Source organism: Arvicola amphibius, chromosome 18 (genome assembly GCF_903992535.2).
Source record: "Arvicola amphibius chromosome 18, mArvAmp1.2, whole genome shotgun sequence".
Taxonomy (NCBI): Eukaryota; Metazoa; Chordata; class Mammalia; order Rodentia; family Cricetidae; genus Arvicola; species Arvicola amphibius.
In genome coordinates this window covers 5,153,669-5,180,357 of record NC_052064.1, presented here as the reverse complement: position 1 = coordinate 5,180,357, position 26,689 = coordinate 5,153,669, and the positions used below count along the sequence as shown (strand labels likewise).

Sequence of the window (26,689 nt, the reverse complement as noted above, 5' to 3'; positions counted from 1 at the left end):
TCAAGGAAGCAACAGGCCTAACAGAGAGCGTTGTAATGGCCCAGCTGAGCCGTTCACCAACTGGTGGCGTTGGTCATAGTCTTTCCTTTACGTGACCCACAGGGGTGATGGATGGCATTGCCTATCTGTCAGCAATACTTGACTCTTAGCCTTCAAGAGCTAACTAGGATTTTGAGTTTTGAACAAAGCCTCACCTCAGAATCCCTATACAAAAGCAAAGTTTCTTGGCCATGTGTTCCTATGGGGCTTTGCGTGCTTCTGTAGCTACACCTTAGCACTACAACGGTCCCAGTGAGCGTGCATGCCTCCAGGGACCTCTGCTGACTCACGCCTTGAGTGGCTATAGACATTAATATTGCCCAAGGACTGCTTCAACAGATGGGGGAAGACGAAAGCAGAGTGCATTAGGAATGTTTTAATGCAAAGTGTCTGTTTAAACTCAAAGGACAATAGAGATTTAAAATCAAAGGATGGAGGCAGGGGACACAGCTCAGCTGGAGCACCAGTCTCCAGCTCCCCGTAAGTCAGGCCCTGCAGCACATGCATGTGTTCCCAGCACGTGAGTGTGTTCCCAGCACATGAGTGTGTTCCCAGCACATGAGTGTGTTCCCAGAAAATGAGGAGTGTGTTCCCAGCATGTGAGTGTGTTCCTGGCACATGAGTGAGTGTGTTCTCAGCACATGAGTGTGTTCCCAGAAAATGAGGAGTGTGTTCCCAGCATGTGAGTGTGTTCCCAGCATGTGAGTGTGTTCCCAGCACATAAGTGAGTTCCCAGCACATGAGTGTGTTCCCAACACATGAGTATGTTCCCAGCACTTGGGACAATCAGAAGCTTAAAATCATTACTGGCTACATAGTGAACTCAAAGGGAAACTTTCTTTTACAGATCAGCAGATTTTACAATGGCTTCACAGAAGGGGCTAAGAACTCACTTTCCAGGGCATGGGCCATGGCTCGGTTGGTGAAGTGCTGTGTTGTAAGCATGAGACCCTAAGGTTGACCCCTGAACCCACAGAAAAAGACAGGCACAGTGCTTGTACTTGTAATTCCAGGACTGGGGAGACACAGACAGGAGGTTCTCTGAGACCAGCTCCCTGCCCAGTGTAACCTAATTAGGAAGCCCCAGGCCAGTGAGAGACCCTGTCTCAAGATAGAAGGTAGATGGTATCTGAAGAATAACACCCAAGTTTGAACTATGGCCTACACACACACACACACACACACACAAGCATATATATACACATATACATACATACATACATACATACATACATACATACATACATACATACATGAACACACACAGCACGGACATACAAACACAAGTCAGTATACACATGAATGCACACACACAAAATACACACACATATACATGTGTGCTCACAAGGAATTTACTTGATATCAGCCTGGGTTTGGTGGTCCATGCATGAAACACCAGTTCTCAGAATCCTGAAGTAGGAAGAGCACAGGTTCCCTGCCAGACTGAAAGACAAAAGAAGACCCTAACTAAAAAAAGGAAAAAACAAAACAGATCTCAGGGCAAGGGATCTGACTCAGTGGCCTCGCATGTGAAATTCCAGGGCCAAGTCATTCTCCTCGAGGTACTTACCAAGCAAGCACCAAACCATAAAACAAAACCTCTTAACCCTGAGCTGGACCAGGAGAGGAGCCCTTGGGATGGTACAGATTCATGCCTGAACCCTCTATACCCCAAAAGGAAGCTCTCCGATGCTAGCAGGAACTTGAGGTGAGAGCACAAAGCACAACGCACAGGGCCCACCCAGCTCTGTGTCTTCCTCTGCTGGGTCCACAGCCACTGGGCCGTGGGAAGCGATGCCAAAGACCTTAGAGTGCCTTCCGGATCCTCCACATCCACACTGTCTCTAGGCGCATGAATTCTGGTTTGGGGGACCAGGTTTGGGAATCTTTCCAGCCAAAGCCATTGACAAGATGAGCGTCAGGTTCTGGCTGAGCACGTTAAAATATCCACTGTGTCCCTCTGGGGTGACATCACTCTGTTTGTCTGTTAGAAGATGGGGCTTCAGTGCTACCTCTCTCACCTAAGGATGTTGTGGTAAACAGGTGGAATCGAACACCCTTACAAGAAGCCATTGCTAAAGCTTTCTGTGTGGGCAGAAGTGGTGCCCAAGACAGGCACCAGATGGAGAAACACTAAAGCTGGACCATCTTAGCCAACGGGATGCTGTCTGGGCAGCCGGAAGGAGCCCCTCCCCTCACTCCCAGTGATCCAACCCATTCTTCAGTCCCTGCTCATTCCCATCTAATATGCATGCTGAACATCCTCCTCCAAGTTCTTATAGCTGTCGTCGTCGGGATCCAAATACTGCCCCTCCTCTGTGGGTCACCACCAGCCAGGGCCACACCCACTCAGCCCTGCTTGGTTTCCTGCCAGCTCCTCTGGTTTGAGGCTTTCAGTGGTAGCTACATGGTTAGTAAATGTCACTTCCCATTTCTGTTTCTGTTCATATACCTTTAAAGTCTTCAGAGAAACATCTACATTCTCAGAGGGAGATTATTTTGAGGGCTGTCAGGTAAAGGTACCTGCCACCAAGCCTTACAGCCTGAATTTGATCCCTGGAATCCACAGGGTAAAAGTTCTCTGATCTCCTTATTCATCCTCTGGCATGTACCCACCCACCCCCACACACACACACAGACGCACACAGACGCGCACACACGCACACACACACACACAGAGACGCACACACGCACACATGCACACGCACTGTCACACTCATACACATACACACACATACACTCATATGCACATACATGCTTGCCCACACACATATATACTCACACTCATGCATGAACACACACACATGTACACACACATATACACTCATAGTCATGCACATGCATACACAAAGACTCATGTGCACATGTATGTACTCTCATTTGCACACAATGCACACAAACACACATACCACAAATCACAACAAATAAGTGTAAAAATTAAAGGTTATCTTATTAGACTAAACAATGAGTAAAACCATTTTAATATCTATACTACATTTAGAGTTATAGATAACCAAGTAGAAAATTAGACAAGGATATAATCAATAAGTTTTCTTAATAGCAAATTTAAATACTCAGTACACAGAGAAGATGCCCAAATAGAAAAAAAGCAGTAAAAAAATATAGATTAATATGGTAGTAAGATATCAGTTCACACCCATGAAACTGGGAAGTGTTAAAGGTGAATTTACCTGATACTCTCACACTTTGCTTGTAAAACTAGTTTTGTGAGACGCAACTAGCAAACCCTCCCGAAAGTTACTAAGTGCATATCCCATCAACTCAGTCATCCAAATCTGAGGATCAAGGCCAAAGAAGTGACTGTAGCGACATGTGAAGGTGTAAGCAAGGTACCGACATGCTAAGGTCCGAACACAGAATGGCTGAAACATCACAGACGCCATGCGAGAGCTGCCACGCACTTCCTCAGAAAACACATCGAAGCTATTTTATCTAGCTTCTAGGTAGTTACACACACGAGTTAACGATAAACCAAGCCAGGTTTGTGGAGATAAACGTGGAATCAACATAAGCTGATAAACATGGAGAAGATGTGGAAGGACACATGCCAGACAAAAGGGGAGTGGAGGGACACGGAAGTCACGGTCCTATTTGCCATGTTTATACATTGAAAATTAGAGAAATACAATTAGTTACTTTTCTACTCACTAACCTATATCCTCCTGATACAATAAGTCAAACAGCAAACACAAAGGCAGAGATTAAATGTATATGTTATGATTCTATTTGATAAAAAGTTTCCCCTGTGTGTATCTAAACTTGGACAGATTTGTACCAGCCAGCAGGACCATGGAGAGACTCCGGGCCCACCGGGTAAGGGGGGGTCACTAACTCCTCCACACATCTTTCTTCTGCTTCACAGGCCAAGAGAGGAAGACTAGTATTCAAAAGACACCAAAGAAAATGTTTCCTGTCAATGGGGTTCATCTGTCTTCATGTCTAGAGACAGAACTCTCTTCTGAAGGAAGAAGAAGGAAGGAGGAAAAGGACTTCAATCCTTACCACTCTGTTTCCATCTTCTCTGGCCATCTGGATATGAAACCGCTCGATATCTGAAAAATAGAAACCAAAGGGGAAAAAAGGTATTTTACCAATCCGGGAAAAAAACACACGGAATTGCTTTATAATAGTTGTGGACCAGTAGAAGAGTACGCTATCATACACAGGGATCCCACGACACTTCCTGACCCACCGTCCCCCTGACAGTGAGCTTCCTGACCTACAGTTATCCCGACAGTGAGCTCCCTGACCCACAGTCCCTCCCTGACAGTGAGCTCCCTGACCCACAGTCCCCCTGACAGTGAGCTCCCTGACCCACAGTCCCCCTGACAGTGAGCTCCCTGACCCACAGTCCCCCTGACAGTGAGCTCCCTGACCCACAGTCCCCCTGACAGTGAGCTTCCTGACCTACAGTTCCCCTGACAGTGAGCTTCCTGACCCACAGTTCCCCTGAAAGTGACCTTCCTGACCCACAGTCCCCCCATGACAGTGAGCTTCCTGATCCACAGTCCCCCCATGACAGTAAGCTTCCTGACCCACAGTCCCCCCATGACAGTGAGCTTCCTGACCCACAGTCCCCCCATGACAGTGAGCTTCCCGACCCCAAAGTACCCCGACAGTTATCCTGACAGTGAGCTTCCTGACCCATCATCCCCCCTGAGTGAGCTTCCTGACCCACAGTTCCCCTGACAGTGAGCTTCCTGACCCACAGTTCCCCTGAAAGTGACCTTCCTGACCCACAGTCCCCCCATGACAGTGAGCTTCCTGATCCACAGTCCCCCCATGACAGTAAGCTCCCTGACCCACAGTCCCCCTGACAGTGAGCTTCCTGACCTACAGTTCCCCTGACAGTGAGCTTCCTGACCCACAGTTCCCCTGAAAGTGACCTTCCTGACCCACAGTCCCCCCATGACAGTGAGCTTCCTGATCCACAGTCCCCCCATGACAGTAAGCTTCCTGACCCACAGTCCCCCCATGACAGTGAGCTTCCTGACCCACAGTCCCCCCATGACAGTGAGCTTCCTGACCCACAGTCCCCCCATGACAGTGAGCTTCCTGACCCACAGTCCCTCCCTGACAGTGAGCTTCCCGACCCCAAAGTACCCCGACAGTTATCCTGACAGTGAGCTTCCTGACCCATCATCCCCCCTGAGTGAGCTTCCTGACCCACAGTTCCCCTGACAGTGAGCTTCCTGACCCACAGCTCCCCTGACAGTGAGCTCCCTGACCCAGGTTCACTCTTATTTTAGTGTTATAATCCACCATTCGTCTTAGATAAGACTAATGAGAGCCTCATTAATGGATTTACCTCTAATTTCCCAATACATGTATGTATTAATACAGGTAGAAATGTATATATATATATATGTGTGTGTGTGTGTGTGTGTGTGTGTGTATATACATTTATATGTATTTTATATATGTATATATGTGTATATATTACATATACATACACACGTAAGAGGCATTTTTAGGGGCAACATCACATGAACAAAATCTGTAACACTTTTATTCAATTTGTAGTAACAGTAACAATTTATATTCTGCTGGCTCTAACTACAAAACAAAGCATGGTACCAAAAACTGAGCCAAAACGTAGGAATTAAATACAAATACGATATAACCTATTCTTCCAACATAAGTCAACCCACAGTTTGACCTCACAACAGGAAACACTGCTTGTTGGTAAGTATTAATGGATTTTGTCTGTACTCCTTCCTGAATCTGCAAACATCTTGAAAGGCCATGACCTCTTGCATCATTTCTACTTGAATTGGGTCATGCTACTGTGTACTTTAGATCTGCCCTGGAATTCTTCTAGTGACCAAGCCTTCCGTTCCTTCTCTCCATCCAAGCCCCTTATGCTTGGACCACAGCCATCCCCTTCAACAGACAGGCTTCTTAAAGGAAACAGTGTAACTGTTCTACACCTCAACAAACTGCACCATCTCTGCATGCACAAGCTATTCCTTTCCCAAGACAAGGTAGCTGAGTGGAGATTTTTTTTTAAATGGTAGATTAGGAATTCTAGGTCTCCAGGGGACATCAGAGGTTAGCAGACACTGGGCAATGGTAAAGATATCTAGCAGTTTAACGAGTCCTCAGGTTTCACTAGGAGACTGACTGTGTGCACACCGCCTATCCATTATCCAAAGACACACTTACATTTCTCTTCTGATATCAGTAAGAGGTGGTTCTGCAGAAGATGACCTTCAACATGTGGGTAGAGGAACTGTGGGAAGGGAATTATAAAAATCATAAGCCACTATTTAGCTGATACTGATACTTCAGTAGTTGCTTGGTCATGGTTACGGCTACATCCTATGCAAGGAACTGAGAACCACAGAATATTTTAGGGGAATCACATGTACATATGTCAAAGGTCAAGAAGTAGAGGAAGGAAGCTCTAAGGATCCTAGTTTTCTGGGGGGGAGATTGGTACTAGGTACATTGTCACCAATCTTTTGAGCATAAGGCAAAGAGGGGGATACCTCCAGGGATGATGCTTCCTGTTTTGGAATATTTGATTGTGCAGCCAATCAGAAGCAATGCAAATTACATGTATACAATATGTTGTATCTCACGCAGAGCCAAAGGGCGGCCGGTATACTTATTGTGAAACTAAACCTAGTACATAATTGGGAACCATGAAAACAGTCCCTGCTGCAATTTCCAGGCTCCCACGTCTGAGAGACAAAGAACCATGCAACCAGGAACTTTCCAAGAAAGAACAGGGAGTCATGATGTGGCAACGGCTGAAGGTTTACAAGGCTCAGAGTTAGGCTAGCTGTCACTGGGAAGAGAAGGTTGCTACAGCATGCTCTCCACTGCGGCTCTGCCCCCAGCACACGGTTGACTCCGTTCGCTGTGATAATGAAGGAGACGTGGCAAGAGATGGGGTCAATGCTCAGTCTTTCATCATCTAAAAAGTGACAGACAGTTTCATCTTAGGGCATGGAAAGCAATTTACTAGGAGTTACCAGTAAATGTTGTTCCCTGGGACCCAAAAATGTAAAACATTACAAAAGGACATAACTCTGGATGACTTAACTTCACAAACACTGGTCTTTCTATTATTGTTGCCTTTATTTTACATAATAGATCAGAAGTAGAGCAGACCAATTTCCTTAAGTAATCATGTTGAACTTCTAGAACCGGAAAGCAAACCATTAACTATATGACATTCTTCTCAGCAATAACCATACATCATAGATAGCCATAGAGATGTCGGCTTCAGAAATAAGACAGAGCTAATTATGAATGACTTCTAGAGTGTGCACAGATGAGAGACCCTGCACAATGGGGCTGGGGAAGGTCTGAGGAGCTTCAAAGCAAGGAGCTGTCCCTTCAGAGAATGACTTGCCTAGGCAAAATGTGTCAGTCTCCTTCAGCAGAGCTAATCCAGGCGGACAGGTCCGTGACCTGGTCAAGGGGTGCCCCTCAGGAAGACAGGACCATCTCTAGAAGCCATGCTAAAGAGATGAGTGGAATAACCATCCCTTTAAGGACTGTGAGCCTGGAGAAAGACGGCGTATCATCTCAGCTGGGGATGTGCAAGCATCCTCACCTGCTCAGCAAATGCCTGGTCGAGGGCCATAAATGTCCATTTTGAATGGCGAATAACCCTTCACAAGCACAAGGAGGCCCACATGTGGACTCTTCCAATGAAAAACCACTTGTCCACCCACACTGTCCACGAGTGCTGCAGTAGTGATTTGCAGTGTTGCGGAAGTCAGGAATTTACTGCCATTAACCAGATAATTAGCCTGTCAACCAGGTAGATATGTAAAATAAACAACTCCAAAGCTTACCACAGAGTTATTTTAATATTTGATGGTTTATCGTGTGAGAATGTCGCCTTACTATCTGGTATAGCAGAGCCGGAGCAGCTGGGTCTGGGTTCTTGTCTCCTTGTTTACAAGGGAAACATTGATGCTTAAGCCTTCACATCTGGAGCTCTGCTTAGAGGATTAAATGAGCTATTGTGTGCATGAAAATTCTTTGTGAACAGGTGCCTTTCTTCCCGGAGGCCACACCTTCTGATTAACGAGACCAGTAACAGGTGGCTTACTTACCTGTACCCAGATACAGCTATCCACTGCTTTCAGAACCTTCTCGTGGTTGACAGGATGGATTTCAACCAGCAATGTTAAGAAGTTTGACCCTGCAGAGACAAGGAGGATTGCAGTCATAACAACTGGGATAGCACGCATTCTCTTTTCTCAAGCAACCACGAGAAAGAATGCCTGATGTCTCAATTTACACCAGCCGTGGATTAACAGAACAACTCTACCACATCATAATGTCTCTTGAGGTGACAGTAAACTATTATTTGAGTCCCCAGCTCCTTTCTTCAGAGATATGTGCTGGTCCAGGGGCTCTAAACGAACACTCAACCTGCCTTCCACATCCTTATATGCCTGAGAGAAGCTGCATTTGAGCCAGTCACAGAATGACCACATCAAAAGGGAAGCCTTTTCGCGCTTTAGGACAGCAGCAGGCCCCAGGGGAAGAGAAGCACCCTGTTTACAAATCCAAATGGTTTCTGAAGCAAGATGCAATCACTGCAGCCCTGACTAACACAGGATCAGCCATGCTGACCCCAACAGGCGCCCTTTCCCCTGCACAGATGCAAACCCTGTAGCCCTGACTGACACACCACGCTGACCCCAACAGCTGCCCTTTCCCCTGGACAGATGCAATCCCTGCAGCCCTGACTGACACACCACGCTGACCCCAACAGCCACCCTTTCCCCTTGACAGCATCATTTGCAAATCAGTGCAGCTGGGATTTGAATGCGTCTTCCCCATTATATCAGCTGTGCCTTAATTTTCCTCAGGTTGACTATGACATTTCTCCAACTCAGAATTGGGGCCACAGGTATGTAACTCAGCAGTAGGGCAAATGACAAAGATGTGAGAGGACTTAGTTTTCATTCCCAAGAAGGAAAAATAAATATCGAGACAGATAAAGATCCCGCAATGAAGCAGAAGCCAGGTGAGTGCCCCTGTAGCGAGACCATTTTTAGCACGGTTTCATAGACCTTCTACGTCTACATCAACACAGCCATAGCCATGTTCTCCAGCATGTGGCAGCCCGGGTGTGAAAGCAGAGAGAGATTCTGAAGCATATGTGTCATAGCTGACCGTGCCTATCAGCAGCACACTCTAGTTTCCCCCGGAGCAATGGACCAGCACCGTCAGCAGCTGCCTTAGGTCCTGGAGTCATATCTGAGCAAAATGTCATAAAAGCAATTAGAAGTAAGTTCGTGGCCAGGGGCTGGAAAGGTCCCACAGCCGTCCAAACGTAGGTCAAAGGTCCCCATTCCCAAGAGTGTGGTCGAGTTCTGTACTGGGAATATTAACACACAATTTGGGGATCACACAGCAGTCTGGACACAACCACTTTTCAGGTCTTAAGAGTGACCTGGCACACGAGCCAGTTTCCGGGATATGACCTAATAAATTAGTCCTGGGTATTTCTACACATATGTCTCTAACCATCATCAGAGGGGAAGACTCCCAAACCGAGGGGCAATCAAAATGGGAGATTCCTGGGCTAGGAGGATGAGAAGTCCAGCTGCTGTCCTAGAGCTAAAAGGCAGGGAGGCTGGCAGGGTCCTGGCCAGGTGGCTCTGCCTCGAGCAAGAACAAGCTCAGCAGCTCACTCGCCCTGTATCCACGGGCAGACACTCGGAGCTCAGGGAACTCGAGGACTCAGCTGGGGCGCCTCCCCCACTCCTCACCCTCCACCCCCACTGCCACAGGCAAGGCTGGAGAGCCTTGTGGGTCAGAGGTCACAACTGCTTTTACTGCAAGACCTGCAAGCCTAAGCCAGACCTGGGCCTCCCGCACCACCAAACTCCCCGCCGCTCTGGAAGCCTTGCTGAGACTGTCTACTGGACTTGGGGTTATAAACCGGAGATGGAGAGGCAGACAATCTCCAGGGAGAGGATACTGTGGACCCCGGGGGGCCACCTCTGACTTCCTCATCTGGAGGTGGATGCTTGCACATTCTGTTGCTTCTCTTTTCTGAGAGACCTCAAGCAGTCCAGGCTGATGATCTTCAACTCAGCATCTCTGAGGATGGCCTCAGATCCTAATCCCGCAGCCTGCACCTTGGGAATGCTGGGATTGCAAGGGTGTTTACTTTGTTTTTCTTGGAAGGGCGTGCTTTTGATTCTGCTCTGGAGTTTCGAGTGAGTCTCCTGCCTCACAGCTTCTAGGATACTGGGCTATCCACCTAGTCTCGTGACAATGGTTTTGTTTGTTTGGGTGTGTGAGAGAAAGATTTTCTTCCTTCTAACATCATTTAATCTAGTATCTTTAATTTTTTTTGTTTTGTTTTGGATTTTTCCCCTCCTTTGAGGCAATTTCATGTCCCACCTTGCCCAGAGCTTAGCAGGTTTGTTCTTATTACCTAGTAATGCTTTCTCAGACAGCTTGTTAAGAGTCCTGTTGGGTATTCATTTCTATCCATGGCAGATCGATAAACGTTATTATTAGGATCTAAGAAAATGCCTTGAGTGATGTGGGAGAGGGCTCAGTGGGGAAAGCGCTTGCTACACAAGCATGAAGACCTGAGTTCAGACTCCAGGCATCACCTAAAACAGCCAAACATGGCGGCGTCCACCTAACTCCAGAATGGAGACAAGCAGATCCAGCTAGCTCACTGGTCAGCCAGCCTGGCCACATCTGTGAGCTCTGGGTTCACTGAGAGATCCTGTCTCAGACAGAGCGAGACCGAGAGCAGTAGAGGCACCGGATATTAAATTCTGTCCCCCACACACGTTCACACTCCATGCACGCACACACACACACACCTGTCCTTGTGAGCACACCAGTCACTTAGAAAGCAGGACAGCAGGCGAGCTATTATGTGGAATCATGAGTATAATTTCACAGGTAAAACGCATGACGATACTCATGGTTTGTGACCAAACACAGAACCGCAGCCCAGTGACAGGACAGGACATCAGTTTCAAACGGCTGTGTTCCTGTTGGTTGAGATGCAAAGATTTTGCTGTGACCAAAAGTGACTTACGGGAGCAGAGGTTGGGGGTTGGGTTTGTTTTTTGTTTTGGGGGGTTTTTTTGGGTTTTTTTTTTTTTTGCTTGTTTGTTTTGGGTTTTTGTTGTTGTTGTTTTGGGTTTGCTTTGGTTTGGCTTTCACACCTAGGTCACAGTCCGTCACTGAGGGAAGTTGGGGCAGGAAGCAGGAAATAAAGCTTGAAGAATGCTGCTTGCTGAATCACAGGATCGTGGCTAACTCGCTTCCTTATGCAGCCCAGAACCACTCACCCAGGAAACGGTGTTGCCCACAGGGTGATGGGCCTTCCCATATCAACTAACAGTCAAAAGAATTCCCCCACAGACACACGCACAGGCCTGTCTGGTTTGGACAATCCTCAACTGAAACTCTTTTCTCGGCTGACCACAGGCTGTGTCACGTGGATAGTGAGGGACCCTGGAAATCTATCTGCTCGAAGCGAAAAGCGTGCCTTCAGGAGTAAGAGGGACACCGGCGTCAAAGGCAGTCAAGAAGAAAATAGAATAAAAATATTCTGCAAAAAGCGAGAACAAGAGGGGGAGAGCAAATTTTCCTACTAATGTCTATTTTAAATATACAACCAAATTACTGTATCAAATAACACAAAAGGACAGCCAATTATCTCGTATAAAAATTCACATGCTCTAACTGCATAAAACCCCCACAGTCTGGGGAGACTCTAAGGAAAAATAGGGAAGCAATCACCTTAGACTGGCTTTCACAGTATGAATTTATATATTTATAAATAAATAACCAACTATCATTTAAGTTTTCTTTTTCTTTCTCCACTAACCACTCCCTGCCTGGTTCAGCACAGGCCAGGAATTTAATTAGGACAGCTACCACAGGGGTGGGAATCTAACAGGAATGTTTCTCAGTGGCATGCCACGTACTTCACAGTGGCGCTCTTGAGCCAAAACACAGCTCTGTGAAACACTTATTTATCTGTCCCTAATGGTGTGGAGACTTTGGGAAGTCTGGAGGACAGTAGGGTCCCAATACAAGTGACCACCCCAGTTGCTGCCCAAGGAGAATCTATTGTCTCTAGTAGCAAAGGTAAGCACAAAGGAAGACAGAGTTCAGCCTGGGCCTCTTCTTATGGAAGGTCATTGTCATTTTCTAAACATTAACTATACTATGGCCAAGGAGAGATGTTACCAGTAAAAATTGATTGTAAAGTATGGGAACAGAGTAACTTTTACTTGAAATATGTTACAGTTTGTTTTTTGGTTTTTTTTTTTTTTTTGCAATGGGGAAAAAAATCTCATTTTAAACAATAGAATGTTAAAGAAAACTTTTCAAAAGATTACTTTCCTTAAATAAAATGACGTACAATGTAACCATTCCGAGCAGACAAAAGAAATCTTTCTAAAATATCTGTTCAAAGGACAAAACATGACATATTCTATAGTATTTTCTGGTTACATCATTTCTGAAGTCTCTGTTTTAGGGTGAAGGGTATTTTGAGACAGGGTTTCCTGTATCCCCCACGCTAGCCTTGAAATCATTCTGTAGCTGAGGATGACTCTGAACTCTGAATCTTCCTACATCTACCCCGAGGTCTGGGACAACAAGGGATGCACCACTAAGCCCAGCCCATTTCTGAACTGGTGATTCTCGAAGGCAGCGCCCCTCAACTTCTGACTCATATTCAGATCACTACCTTATCTCTAGGATGCTCTAGTATTCTCAAACTGAGAATGCACAAAACCAAACACTTCCTTATATTCCTGCGAGCACACACACACACACACACACCACACCCCATACACACACACAACACCCCATAAACACACACATACCACAGCACACACACACAACACATACTCAGGCACCACACACACACACACACACACACCACAGCACACACACCACAGCACACACACACACCCCATACACACACACACACCACAGTACACACACACACACCACACCCCATACACACACACCACAGCACACACACCACAGCACACACACACCACCCCATACACACACATACACACCACACATACTCACGCACCACACACACCACACACACACACACTTGTTCTGACAAAAAAATAAAAGGTTGAGTCTTTCTCAAACTTGTTCTTTTTCTCATGTGCATATCAAATCCAGAAGTAATCTTGACAGATTTATTTTTTATGTCCTGATGCATCCTTAGCCCACACGATTCCCTTTGGCTCACAGTGTAGACCAGGTCTTTCCAGTGGTCTCTGCTAGGAAGACAAACACCCAGCCGCTCACCTCCATTTCCTCCGACTTCCCTTCCTCCCCCACCCACCTGAGCTCACTGGCCTCGTCAGTCTCTGCAAACAGCGAATCTACACAATCTCGTCCAGTCCTGCTGGGTCAGAAATGCAAATCCCGTCCCCCTCCGTCCCCCTCTTTCCACTGCCTCTTTAACCATGCCCCAGTAGGGTTTCCTGAATAAACCCATAACACCAGATTCACTGCTGCAGATGCTGTTTCCAGTGAAGCCCAAACTAAGGCCAGAAGTGACCTAAGGAAACAGGTCCACTCTAACCATGAGAAGTCTACCCGAGGAGTGGGGATGGTATCCTAAGGCCACAAGCGCAGTAGACATGAAACGTTAGAACATTAGTGGCTGCTTGATGACACCTCAGAATCGTCCCGTTTTCAGACTGGAAATGGGCCAACTTTTATAAATTAGATTTTTACATAAAAGTCGAGCATTCTCAACAAATTGCCAAGCTGGTTCCAGTGAACTTAACTGCCCTTCGCAGCAACAAAAATCTAAAGCTAAGTAGTGGTTCCTCCTTTGATAGTTCTCAGGGGTCAAGAAAGGTTTCAGCAGCTGAACACCTTTCATTAAACAACTGAAATATTTCTCTGCGTCTGTGCTAAAACTGGAAACAAGGCTAGTGAGATGCTCAGCAGGGGAAGGCCCCTGCTGCCAAGCCTGACCACCTGAACCCAACCCCAGGACCCAGACGGCGGAAGGAGAGAACCAGCTACCGTATTGTCCTCTGACCTCCACAAGCGTGCCCATACACACGCAGGCATACAAAATAAACAAAGAGGAATGAAATATTTAACAATGGGAACAATAAAAGGATTTCATTTTTCTTTTTTATGTGGATCTGTATCTTTACAAGGACACACGTGGGTTTGTACATGAGAAGGCCAGAGCCAAATGTATATGTCTTTCTCAGGTACCATCCATCTTGCTTTGTGAGACTGAGTCTCTCATTGGCCTGGAATGGCCAAGTAGGCTAAGCTGGCTGACGAGTGAGTGTCAGGGATGGCCCATCTCCACCTCCATAACACCAAGATTACAAGCGTTGTTTTTACATGGAGTTTAAAAACGAACGCAGGTTCTCACGCCTGCACAAAACTACACTGACTGAGCTACGCCACAAGCCTGATGCTCCTTCTTCTTCCACCGAATCTATTTATGTATCTGGCCTCTGGGAACATGCGTGGTTGAGGATAGCCACCTCAGAACTCCACAGAAGTACCCACAGCACCACGCAGGGGGCCCGAACATGCGCAGTCAATACTGTTGTGTTACGAGGCTGGTGGGTGACACAGAAAACCTTTTGCAATTTAAAAAGTAAAAGATTCTGCATGGCTAAGAAAATAAAAAGTAGGTTTTCGTAAACGAACAGAGGTCTGTTTTATTATGTATTTATGAACTATCCACAATGCATTAGAGATTAATCAATATTTCACCAGATATTTTTAAAGTAGTATTGTAAGTTTCCCTACTTTTACATTAGCTTCTGGCCATAGAAGTCAAGTATATTCTCAGCATTCATTTGCTCTACAGGGGCTAATTACCACCTCATTTTTCTACAATCTCTATTATATTATTTTTCGCACCTTCTTGCCTACTTGAGAAACAAGATTTAAAGTCTTCTTTGCGCTTAAATGGCCACTGACTTTTTACTCTAAGATAAAGGCACTTCTCAAGAGCTTGAAATTTGCCTTTAGCCCAACAAATCTTTATCCGTCAACACATACAAAAGAAAAATAATTCCATTACCCGGCTGAAGCTCACTCCTTACATCTTTAGTGTACTGGACGAAACTTGCAGCTGATGGAAAACAGGAAAATCAATTAGCAACTGATCTGCACGGCAGCTTGTTCAAGTGTAACACTGTATACCTGGAATCAGTGAGATCTATCACCTAACACTGTGGATGACTGCAAAGCAAGCATTCGTTCCTATAGCTGTGTCCTGCAGGCTCAATTTCAAACTTGACTTACCTAGAACAGGTTTTTTTTTTTGCCTTTGAATTCTTTTATTGATTTTTACTGAGCTCTACATTTTTCTCTGCTCCCCTCCCTGTCTCTCCCCTCCCACCTTCAATCTTACCCCTAGGTCCCCATTCTCCCAATTTACTCAAGAGATCTTGTCTTTTTCTACTTCCCATGTAGATTAGATCTATGTAAGTCTCTCTTAGTGTCCTCATTGTTGTCTAATAGAACAGGTATTTTTTTTTTTTTGCAAAGTTTCTTCTATAGTCAAATACTGCAAAATCCAAATGCTTCAACTTAAAAGACATAGCTCTTAACAGGAAGCAATGGGATCTCAACTCACCAAGCAAAGTCCTCTCGCTGTTGACAGAGCAGCTGACGGCTTGCATTTCCCTCTCAAAGGTGTACAGGTGCTATTAAAACAGCCAGAAAGGGAGGGTCACAGTAAATAACAATTATGAAGACAAATTCCTATTAAACTTTGTACCAAACATTATTTAGCAAACGTTCCCTACAGCACCGAGTGAATTAGTCTATGCTCATACCGTCTGGATTATTTCTCAAGGAAAATGTGTTTAATATTTTGTGCCACATCGGGCACTGAAACTTAGCTATGAGACAACCGATGTGGTTCAGAAGACAAAATTTGAAACTAAGCTAGACCCATGGTCGAATCCTGACTGCTGTTTTCTAGCTGTGTGACTTTGGAAAAAATTAATGAACTTACCTAACCATCATAATTAACATAGGACTATCATATGTATCTCGTGTTATTATGAGGACTGAGAAATACTGGAGTGGTATCGCCAAAGTAAGTGAAAAACATCTCATGGGGGCATGAGGATCCAGAAGACAATACTCAGAGTGCACCCAGATGTTAGCATGGAGAAAGGCTTTAATCCGATGACACACTCAACTCTGATACCGTGGAATGTGTCACAAGTGTATTTCATATTAAAGGAGTGGATAAGAAATCTTCTGTCTCTACTTAATCTTTCCTTTTTGATGAATGTTTGTAATGTTCAAAATATCAAGAAAAGCCGGTCATGATACACACCCCAGTAACCCCAACCCTGCAGAGGCTGAGGCGGAGGGGTACAAGTTGGAAGTTACCCTGAGCTACATGATGGGACCCTGTCTGAAGCAACAGTGGGGGAAATCAAGAGATTCCACTTCTTCAATGCTCAGGGAAATGAAAACAGTCACGTAGATGAAAGATGTGATGTGTAGTCTAAGGACTGAGGACACACTCTGGCTCCGTCACCACGGGAAATGGTTACTAAAGGGGAGCGTTGAGTTAATATGAGGGCACTAAATTTGGGCTCGAGAGACGATAGTTGTATGAGCTACTCGTGCAGAGAATCCGAGTTCAGTTCCCAGCACCCATGTCAGGCAGCTCATAACTGCATGTACATATGATGCCTCCCCCCACATCTGACGCCTCCCCCCACATCTGACGCCTCACCCCACATCTGACGCCTCACCCCACATCTGACGCCTCCCCCCCCCACACATCTGACACCTCCGGGGCATTCACAAGCACACACACACACACACATACACAATTAAAAATAAGCTCTTTTCTGAAGAAAGTACTTTATTTTATACTTTAGGAATTTATTCCTATAGAAGTTTTGGTTTTTTAACTTTTGGCTCTGAGTGATTCTTATTTATAAATTAGAAAAATCATAGATTATATACTATGTTTCTAATATTTTATACTTTTAACTATGAGATCACCCATGAATAAGCTTGATGCTCAAAAGGTGCAAATATTGTCAAATATAACATCAAACCTTCCAAACCTCAGGCAATGTCAAATCTGTTTCAAGAGGCAAGTTTGTAACTCACTCAGTAGCCTTCCAGTGATTTCTATATATACTGCGTTCTTACGTTTCTTAGTCTTCTAACATGCCCAGAGTGTATTATCCTATCAAATGCTTTGCTTCATGTAGCAAAATGTTTTGGACAGCCTTCTGTGCCAGTGTTCATTACAGGGCGCGCGCGTGCATGCATGCGTGTGTGTGTGTGTGTGTGTGTGTGTATGCATGTGTATTGTGTGTGTATGTGTGTCTGTGTGTGTCTGTATGTGTGTATGTGTGTGTGTCTGTGTGTATGTCTGTGTGTGCATGTGTGTGTGTCTGTGTATGTATGTGTGTATGTGTGTATATATGTGTATGTATGCGTGTGTGTATGTATGCATGTGTGTATGTGTGTGTGTCTATGTGGATGTCTGTGTATGTATGTGTATGTGTGTGCATGTGTGTGTGTCTGTGTATATGTCTGTGTGTGCATGTGTATGTGTGTGTGCACGTGTGTGTGTGGTATGCATATGTGATGCAGACACACATGTATGTGTGCATGTGCTGTGAATGCCAGTGGTCAGGGTCCAGTGTCTCCTGCATCATGCTCCACCATTTTGGACAGATGGTCAGAACCACGGGTCCCTAGACCTTGCCTGCCTAGACACTCCCAGTACTGGGTTGCAGATCACACACTGTGTTGTTTTTAAGAGGGTGCTGGGTTGTGAACTTGTGTTTGTCCTGCAAGCCCTTTACCCTCTATGTTCGCCTTCTACTACAGCCCAGCTTAATAGACTGCTTCAGCCCTCGGCCGCTGCATTTAGTCCCAAATAACCTATTTGTGGGCATTAATTTAATTTAGCTCCTACTTTTAGATACTAAAATGATGCAGTTAACAGTCATTTGTATTATTTTCTAGTGCTGGGGCTCAAACCTGGGAACTTGTACAAGCTGGGAAAGTATTTTACTACTGAGATACACTCTTAAACCTCAAGTACATCTTTGTGAGCCTATGCAAGAATTTCTGGGACACAAGGAATAGAAGTATGGGATTCTTCATTGTAAACATCAAAAAAATAGTCACCAAACTAGCTTACGCATAAAAGCAATTACACAGTGGAACAGGATAATGTGAGGCAGGTCTGGGCTTTAGCTATGGTTTAATCCAGAAATAGAAATACCCATTCTTTTAATCCTCTGGCTTTCACACATCTTCAGCCTCTACATAACAAAACTCCAGGTTCTGGTCCCCAAAAGCCTGGCAGTTCCAACCTCACACTCCATGTGAGCAGAATCAGAGAAGAACAGTCTCAGATCCCCAGCAAAGTCCGCTAGGTACTTGTATACCACCAGCGCAAGTCTTATTTCCGCCTGCTTGCTCTGAGGGTAGGCCAGCAGGGCTGGGAGTAAGGAAGAGAGGTCAGAGAGGGGCGGGGAGGAAGGGAACTTGTCCCCTTATGGCTAAGCAGTGTGCTTCTTCCTGTTTGGCCATGTAAGGAGGGTCATTCATCTAAAACTGCAGAGAGCAAGACCAAAAAAGACTCACTCCTCCCCAGTCTCCCCGCTCAGTAAAGCTGAAAACTCTGAACATTGTCTACAAAATGAAACTAAGAAGCCTGGAAAGTTAAGTAAAGAAAACACAGGTTGGATACATGTTTCTCCAGTAAGCACAAAGCTGTGGGTTGGGTCTACAGCATCCTGGGGGTGGGGAAACACAGACTCTGGGGACTCCGAGTTCTGAGAAACAAGGCAGTGGTGGCTTTTTTTTTTTTCTTTTTTTTTTTTTTTTTTTTTTTTTTTGCATAGCATATTCTAGACTTGAAGCTAAAAAAGAGATTATAGCAGAAAGGATGCCAGAAATAGACAGAAACACCTCCCCTCCATCGCCCGAGGCAAAGAAACAAGAAAGCCAGCAAGACAGAGTCTGTTAGATTCTTTCCAGACTACTCTAGCGAAACAGTCTAAGGAAAGGCGACCCCACTTGCCCCTTTACCCACAAGGCTGAGCGGGGAGACTAGGATCCCACTCCATCCGGATGCCCAAGGCGCTGTCCACTCCTGCCAGAGGGGATCAGAAAAGATCAGGTAGAAATCACGACGTTCCTCCCACCTGGTAGAAATCTACCTCCCCGTCGCAGCGCACAGAAAGCGATGTAGGATGGTGGGCATCCACCGGGACCTAGCTCTGAGGAGGCCCGGCTCTTCCTCAGTGGAGCACCGTCAGAAAGGCTGGATGCGAAGCCAGGACTCACGTCCCCCAGCACCCACCCTGGTTCCTGACACTGAGGGGGTGAAGCCTAGCAGGAAGCTGAAAAGCCCATCTCCACATAGTGCCAACAGCGGGCCCTCTCAGCTGGGTACCATCAAAGGAAGCCAAGTGAAAGAGTTCCTGTCTTCGCTCCTACCACGGCGGGAGTGGGATGGTGCCCTTCAGTCCTTCACAAGTTCTGTATCAGAGGAGACACTGGAACAGAAAACTAAACAAGACCTAGAGTCTCTTGGGAGCTACGAAAACTGAGTCATGCCAGGAACAGGGAGAACTTCAGCTGGAGTGAGAAAAACAGACATTGGGCACTAGGGTGGCAAATACTAGACGCTGTGGCAAAGATTTCAAAACACACAAAAAAAAAGACAAAAGCCCTCGACTAAGAAGTTTAAAATGTGACTGAATAAAAACAGTGGATATCTTAACAAGGACAGAGATAAAGAAAAATACATAGAAATTTTTCTCTTGAAAATTATAATGATCAACTTTTAAAATCTTAAATGATAACAACATACTAAAAAAATTCCAGGAACTTGAAGGAAAAAAAATACCTAATCTGAACCGCACAAAGTAAATTAGCTGAGACCAAGGGAAAGGGGTTGTACCTCATAGACCCCTGACTACCACAAAGATCTGATGAATTAATTTGATGCAATTAAAGTCCAGAAAAGGAGAAGACATAGTGACTGATGAGCAAATTGCCCCAAATTGGAGCAAAAGATTCAAGAAACTGAATGAAAACCCAAACAATGGAAGGCAGGAGAGCCGACCCTGGGGTCATGAGAGCAGGAGAGCTGCCCCCACCCTTCTCCAGCTGCAGCACTGGCAGAGCAGAGAGCCCGCCCCGCCCTTGCTCATTGCTGCAAGGGGTTAACTAGCAAGTACAATGCTGAAGAGTTCACCCTGGCGGTGAGGGCAGGGAGAGCTGGTGGGCTGACCAACCCTGCAGCTGCCCAGGCCCAGACCTGGGCTAGGAACTGGCCCACCCCAACTCCATCTGTGATCTGGAGAGCATGTGAAGGGGCCAGATCTGCAGACCCAAAGCTGCAGGGTCTCCATGATGACACAGGGCAACAATAGGATGTCCAAGGGTGTCCCCATGAGGGTCCAGCATCTATAGTGTAGCAGAAGCCAGAGGCCTCCAGCCAGACCAATGACAGTGAACATTTGCAAGGAAAAACGAATGGACTAAAGGGTGTGCCACGTGACTCTCTGTGTCACACTACAGCTTCCAGGACAAGATTTTCCCCTTTTTGTCTATTTTTTCTCTTAAATTTATTTTGTTTTATTTTGTGGGGAGGTTGCAAGGGCAGAGGGCAGATATAAAGGGACAGTAAATGAATGGAATGGAGATACATGATGTGAAAGACACAGAGAATAAATAAAAAGAAAGTTTTATAATAATAATCTATAAGAGAAAGAAAGAAAGAAAGAAAGAAAGAAAGAAAGAAGGAAAGGAAAAGAAAACCCAAACATAGGGACACACTCAAGTAAATTTTCAGAAAATAAAGAGCAAAGGAGAAAAAAAAAAAAACAAAACTTTTTCAAAAGTGATTGGGGAAAATGACACCTTAAATACAGAAAGAAAATGTTTTAAAAGATGGATTTCCCACAAAAGGCTCGAAGGGAGGGAGGGAGGAGGACATTTTTTTTTAGGAACCAAAAGACAATCGCTGTCAGCTTGAATTCTAGACTTGACAAAAATCATCTTTCAAAATGAATAAATGAGAGAAAGATTCAGGTGAAGAAAACTGAGAATATGTGACCTGCATACAACTCTGAGTGACCATGACTGAAGCAAATTCCTAAAAGATCAAGAAAATGTTTTTTAAAAAAGAAAAAAAGATGAAGCAATGAAAAGGATGGAAATATGGGTAGGAAGCAGTGGATTTTCCTTAGTTCATTTTGTCTAAATTACATTTAACAACAAAGGCAAAATATGTGTCAGCAATTTCGGATCTTGAAAAACACCAAGGAGTTAGGCTGCAGCTCGGTGGTGCCGCGCTTGCCTGACATGAACAGTGGCTATGAATTCAACCCCAAGGACCACAGAACAAGCGCATAAGTAAAGTCTTGTCTATGGAAGGGGACGGCTGGAGAGATGGTACAGCCCGTAAGCGTGCTCAGAGCTCTTGCAGAACCGGGAATCCAACGCCCCTCTTCCCGCCTCCATGGGCTCTGCACGCACATGACGCACACACTCACACAGACACTCACAAAGTAAATAAACACACAAATAAGTCTTTGTAAAGAGGGGCAACATATTGGCAGCAACTGTAAATTTAGGAAAGTAAATGACTTCAGAAGTAAAGGGCCCTGAGTTTCCTGGGAACTGGTAAACAGCCGCCAGCAGCTCTCGGGACGCCAGCACGGTGTTCGCTGACTGCAGTAGCGGCGACAGAATCGTGCTCTGTGATGAAATGGCACAGAACCGTGACACCCACATCCTACCAGAGTCACCTTCCTGGTTCTCCTGTCACGCTCTAGTTACACAGATGCAAGAACCGGAGGAAACTGGGCCAAGGGTGCTTGGGACTTGGCAGTTTTGCCTGCTTAAAAACAAAACCTCCTAGGAAGGTGGGGGATCGTTAGGTTTGTTGCAGCCTTGAACCAAGCCTGGAAACAAAGCATTGTCTTTCTCTTGGTGGCACAGATCCAAAACAAAAATACAGAACCTGAAAGAAAATTTCAAGTCCAGATGACTTGATATGCAAACCCATTTCCTCAACCAAAGAGCCAGGAGGAGCAACGTGGGTTGTAAAGTGTTCTGAACATGTGGGAAACAGAGAAGAGAGAGGGGGCTTAGTGACGGCTGTGGTTTGACTGTGTCTCCCAAGTTCATAGGCTGGAAACAGAATCCCCAGTTCAGTGGTGTCTGGAGGGGGAGGCTCAGGGAAGGGTGGTTTGGTCACAGGCTCTGCCCTCCTAATGGACTATGGCAGCTTCATCAGCCCAGGTTAGTTACTGTGAGAGGATTAGAGAGGATTAGCATAAAGGTGAATCAAGACCCCTCTTGCTCACCTGTCCTCGTCCTCACCCTTCTACCATGTACCATGGCAGAGGAAGAAAGCCCTTACCAGATGTAGGACCCTAGACCTTGAACTTCCCAACATCTGGAACCTGTAAGAACTAAACATCTGTTCTTCACAAATCACCAAACTTTTCCGGGCAGTGGCGGCGGCGCACACCTTTAAACCCAGCACTCGGGAGGCAGAGGCAGAAGGGTCTCTGTGAGTTCCAGGACAGCCAGGGCTACACAGAGACCCTGTCTTGAGAAAAAGAGAGAGAGAAGGGGAGGGGCAGAGAAAATGAACATATCCATAAAGGGTAGTTGCACCCCCACCCACGCAAGTCAGAATAAAATTTCACATAATGCTACTTCAGGACGCGTCTTCTCAAAATCTGGACCATCTAGAAGCCAAGGGAAGGACTGTCCCAGCCCCAGAGTATTATTTGCTTCTTCCCCAGATTGAGTCTCAAAAGGATTTGCCTTGGTCATCCCTGGGGCTCTGGATGTTCACAAGGGGAACATTGGCTGTGTAGTTATTGAATCAGAGGATAAACAGAAATGAGCGACCGTGCGTGGAATGGGTGGGTGATGGGGAGAGAGAATGACCACTTTCTGCGCTGAAGCCGAAAGAGAGAGGTACCTGTGAGAAACTTAGAATGCAAAAGGGATCTTTAAGTTCAAGGCCAATAAGACACGATTCTCAAATGTTCCCACCTAAGCACAAACTGCCCTGCCACCCAAAGGTCCCATTTAGGCTAACCTTGTCCACACTGAGCAGAAACTAACAGAAGTAGGTTTGAATAAAACTAGGGAACCAGCTCCAAATCTGGACTGTTACTAAAAAGGGAACAAAAGCAATGTCACGAAAGTCAGCCAGAATCAGAACTCAGAGCCAAGGCCGCTATGAAAATGACCTAAGAGTACACACAGGTCCTGCAGAAGGCAGTGGACTTACTTTCTGCTTTTTAGTTTTTTTCTCCATACTATTATAAAATTAGTCTGAGCCAACTTTAGTTGAACTTCAAAGAACTAAGACTATGTGTGTCATTTTGGTTCAGGGGTCATTAGACTTTTTTTTTTTTTTGACAACAAGGATTTTTTTAAAAAACTAAGAAATAGGAGATGGGGGAAATGAAAATATTTAAGTTTCTGGAAAACAAAATTGAGCTTTATATCTAGAAAACAGAGGAGGCAAAAGAAAAAAGAAAACAGTCAGCTAAGAAATCTACAATTACCTCGTTCTGTCTGGTTTGGGAGTCATATAATCCAAAGACAGCGTTCCCCTTAATATCCTAAAAATCAATCAGATGTTTGTTAGTGCCATTGTTTGGGAAATGAGGCTGCCATTGTTTTTAAAGAAAGCTAAAATAACCATAGCAATTTTAGCAAAAGGCAGGCTAAAGGAAGCCTGCTGTGTACATCTAGAAGACCAGGCCTAACTCAGCGAGTCCCTGAAACTTGGAGCAGGAATGGAGTCACCATTAACAGTTGAGAGAATCTAGGGTCTGCGTTAGCATGAACCTCCAGCCGTGTCCTTAAGGGAGTAAATATACAAAATAGATAAGGGTATTGAACAAAATCCATAATATAAGAATATTATCAGTAAGTAAAATTGAATCTTTAAATGCATCATCCCCAAATACAACTTACGAATTTTCTTATATTTTTGGTTGTGAGCCTAGCCTTTAACGGCTGAGCCCTCTCTCCAGCCCACAATATGCAAATTTTCTTTAATCAACAGGAAAGAAATTACGGTGGAACACATGTCTAGAACTATCTGTTGGAATTACTCCTTTTGTGTGTCCCTATTAGCAGAGTTGTCTGTAAAATTAAATCTTCCATAGAGCATCCAACATCCAACAACGTTGTTAAATATCTACCATGACAACTATGGTTATATTCCCATCTGATGTCATAGTTAACATTTTCCCAAAGACAAAACTTTAACATACTAGTTAGGTTTAAATATCTTGACCCTTTCTTCCCTCTAGAAAATGAAATTATCATTTTTTTTTTGAATTTCAGATATGTAGTTTCACCTGATTTTTTTTTTAAAAAAGAAAATATCTCATAAGCATCTCTTCAATATCACCTATACAGAAGCCAAGGATGTTAAAGGTTAAGGACCAGCAAGTCTTTGCTGCCCTTCAATAAAGTGGAATACTGTTTCTGTAAAAAGTTAGTCTTAGCACTGGGGAAGTAGAGACAGGCAGATATCTGTGAGTTTGAGACCAGTCTGGTCTACATGGTGAACTCTAGGCTAGCCATGGCTATATAGTGAGATTTTTCTCTCAAAAGAATTCCACGAAAGATAATCTAAATGATGAAAACAATAAACCGTATGCTGTATTTATTCATTGCAATAAGAAGACAGCATGGACTCACCTTATAGGTATAAATAATGTTTCCATTTCTTTCGATGTTTAGCACACGCAAGCTCTCATCAGCTGTTTCTAAAACACCTGGAATATAAAATGACAAGCTAATATTCAGGAAATGGCTTTAACACATCCAACAAAAAGAGTATTCGTGAGAGAAATCAAGTTCTAAACTAAAAGCTGGTGACAGTTGTAGAGACTGCACAGCAGGTACACTTAGTCTATCCCATTAGAAGTCGAAACACTCACAACCTTTAGGGGACAGGGAAAGACTAGTGGGGGAGGGTGTGTCCTCTTCACCTGCCCACTGTATACTCTTCTCTACGCTGTATCGCAAGGATTTCAATTGTATGCTAGCCTCTCTTACGCATTCCGAGGCGATGCCATTAGTGGCGCACCAACTTAGAATTACTCTCCGGCGGGCCGTTGGCAAAGTGCCAACCAAACCAGTGTACAGACCTGCACTCAGATCCCCAGCACCCATGTAAAAAGCCAGGCCTGGCAACATACATGTGCAGCTCTCCTGCTGGAGGAGTAGACTCAGCTTGCTATAGCTGCTGGCCAACCAGGGAGTGCCAGGTTCCGTGAGCGTGTGTCTCAAGAAAGATGGCGTGTAATGGAGGAGGACCACCCGACGTCATCGGCTAGCCTCTACCCGCTCATGTGTGCACACACACTCCACTCATGTACACACAAGCAAGCAGGCAAACCCTCCCTCTCTTGCTATGGCGTCATAAGCAACAAGCTAACCCAGAAGTACAGACATCCCTGCTCGTCTTCCCCACGGGATGCTGTCTTTAGTTAGCGCCGTGTTAAGAGTCCGAAAATGTTTTTCCTCTTGCTGTCAAGAACCACCCCACCCCCACCCCTACCCCCACCCTCGGCCCCAGAAAGGTTCCTGTGTTTATTACCCAGGAGGAGACAGGGAGGAGGGAGGTGGAGCTTGGAGTAGAAAAGTTCTGTTCTGAGCTGAGAACATCTCATCCCCTTGCTGTAGAGGCTTTGGAGAGGTCTCTGCCGGTAGCCTACCTAGGACACCTGCATCCGATGGCCATTCCCCCAGTGGGTCACAGCTAGGAGAGGACAATCTCCTGTGGGGCCTTCCATGTACATCTTTGTGATTGTGCACGTCCCGGTGTGAAAAAAGCACACCTAAGGCTTTTAGCAGGAGTTAGATTTTATTCATTGAAAAATGTCTTCTCTTTCCTCTTTAAGTCCTTCTTTGGTACTTATACAGTGACATGGACATTCTGGCTATGGCTCCTGTGGTACAACTTTTTCTCTCCTTTCCTGTTAATTCTCCTGCGATTCATGCTCACGGTGTGAGACTGGCGGTCCTCCCTCGGCATCCTCCCCAGCCAGCACTCAGTCTTTTCGTTGGATTGGTCCGCCGTCATTTAGTGTGGTTGCATCAGATCACACCTAGAATACTCTTTGCCCTCTGTGATGCGCCCTTAATCCCAGCACTCAGGAGGCAGAGGCAGGCAGATCTCTCTGAGTTTCAGGCCAGTCAGGTCTACAACAGAGAGACCCTGATTCATAAAAAAATGAGCAAACCACAAAATCCCCCCTAACTTCTGAAAACCACCTGCGTTACTTGGCTGATATGTTTCTGAAACTGATGAAATCAGTCTCTGAAACTAGCAACTGCCTCGTAGCACAGAGGACCTATGTGAAGGTAGTGTGTTCTTTTCCGCTCTGAGGGTATCAGTCTAGGGATCCTAACTGAACTCTGTGTCCTTACGACTTGGGTACTTTCCAATAAAAAAAAAAATCTTCTAGAGCAGGACATAAAGGACCTTTATACAAAACATATAATTTAAAATTTAACTGTCCATCTTCATCTACAATTTTTAGGGCAGCCTTCATTCTACAAGTAAAGGACTTAAAAGACAGTGGTT

General features: G+C 45.2%; 1 protein-coding gene and 1 long non-coding RNA gene across 2 annotated transcripts in view; both read right to left on the bottom strand.

Moving 5' to 3' along the window:
- The window catches only part of LOC119803878 (gamma-secretase activating protein), an 82,948-nt gene that overhangs the window by 49,189 nt on the left and 7,070 nt on the right, over positions 1–26,689 (bottom strand). Inside the window, exons 2-8 of the mRNA XM_038315329.2 lie at positions 24,796–24,872; positions 23,646–23,702; positions 15,677–15,746; positions 15,119–15,169; positions 8,136–8,224; positions 6,226–6,292; positions 4,063–4,112 (exon numbers count right to left, since the gene is read on the bottom strand). Of these exons, the coding sequence (XP_038171257.1) occupies positions 4,063–4,112; positions 6,226–6,292; positions 8,136–8,224; positions 15,119–15,169; positions 15,677–15,746; positions 23,646–23,702; positions 24,796–24,872 (461 nt within the window). The remainder of the gene's footprint in view (positions 1–4,062; positions 4,113–6,225; positions 6,293–8,135; positions 8,225–15,118; positions 15,170–15,676; positions 15,747–23,645; positions 23,703–24,795; positions 24,873–26,689) is intronic.
- LOC119803879 lies at positions 6,299–8,102 on the bottom strand. Its single transcript, XR_005283758.1, has 3 exons — positions 7,924–8,102; positions 7,628–7,826; positions 6,299–7,532 (listed from the first exon to the last, which is right to left on the bottom strand). It is a non-coding gene; the product is annotated as an uncharacterized LOC119803879 (long non-coding RNA).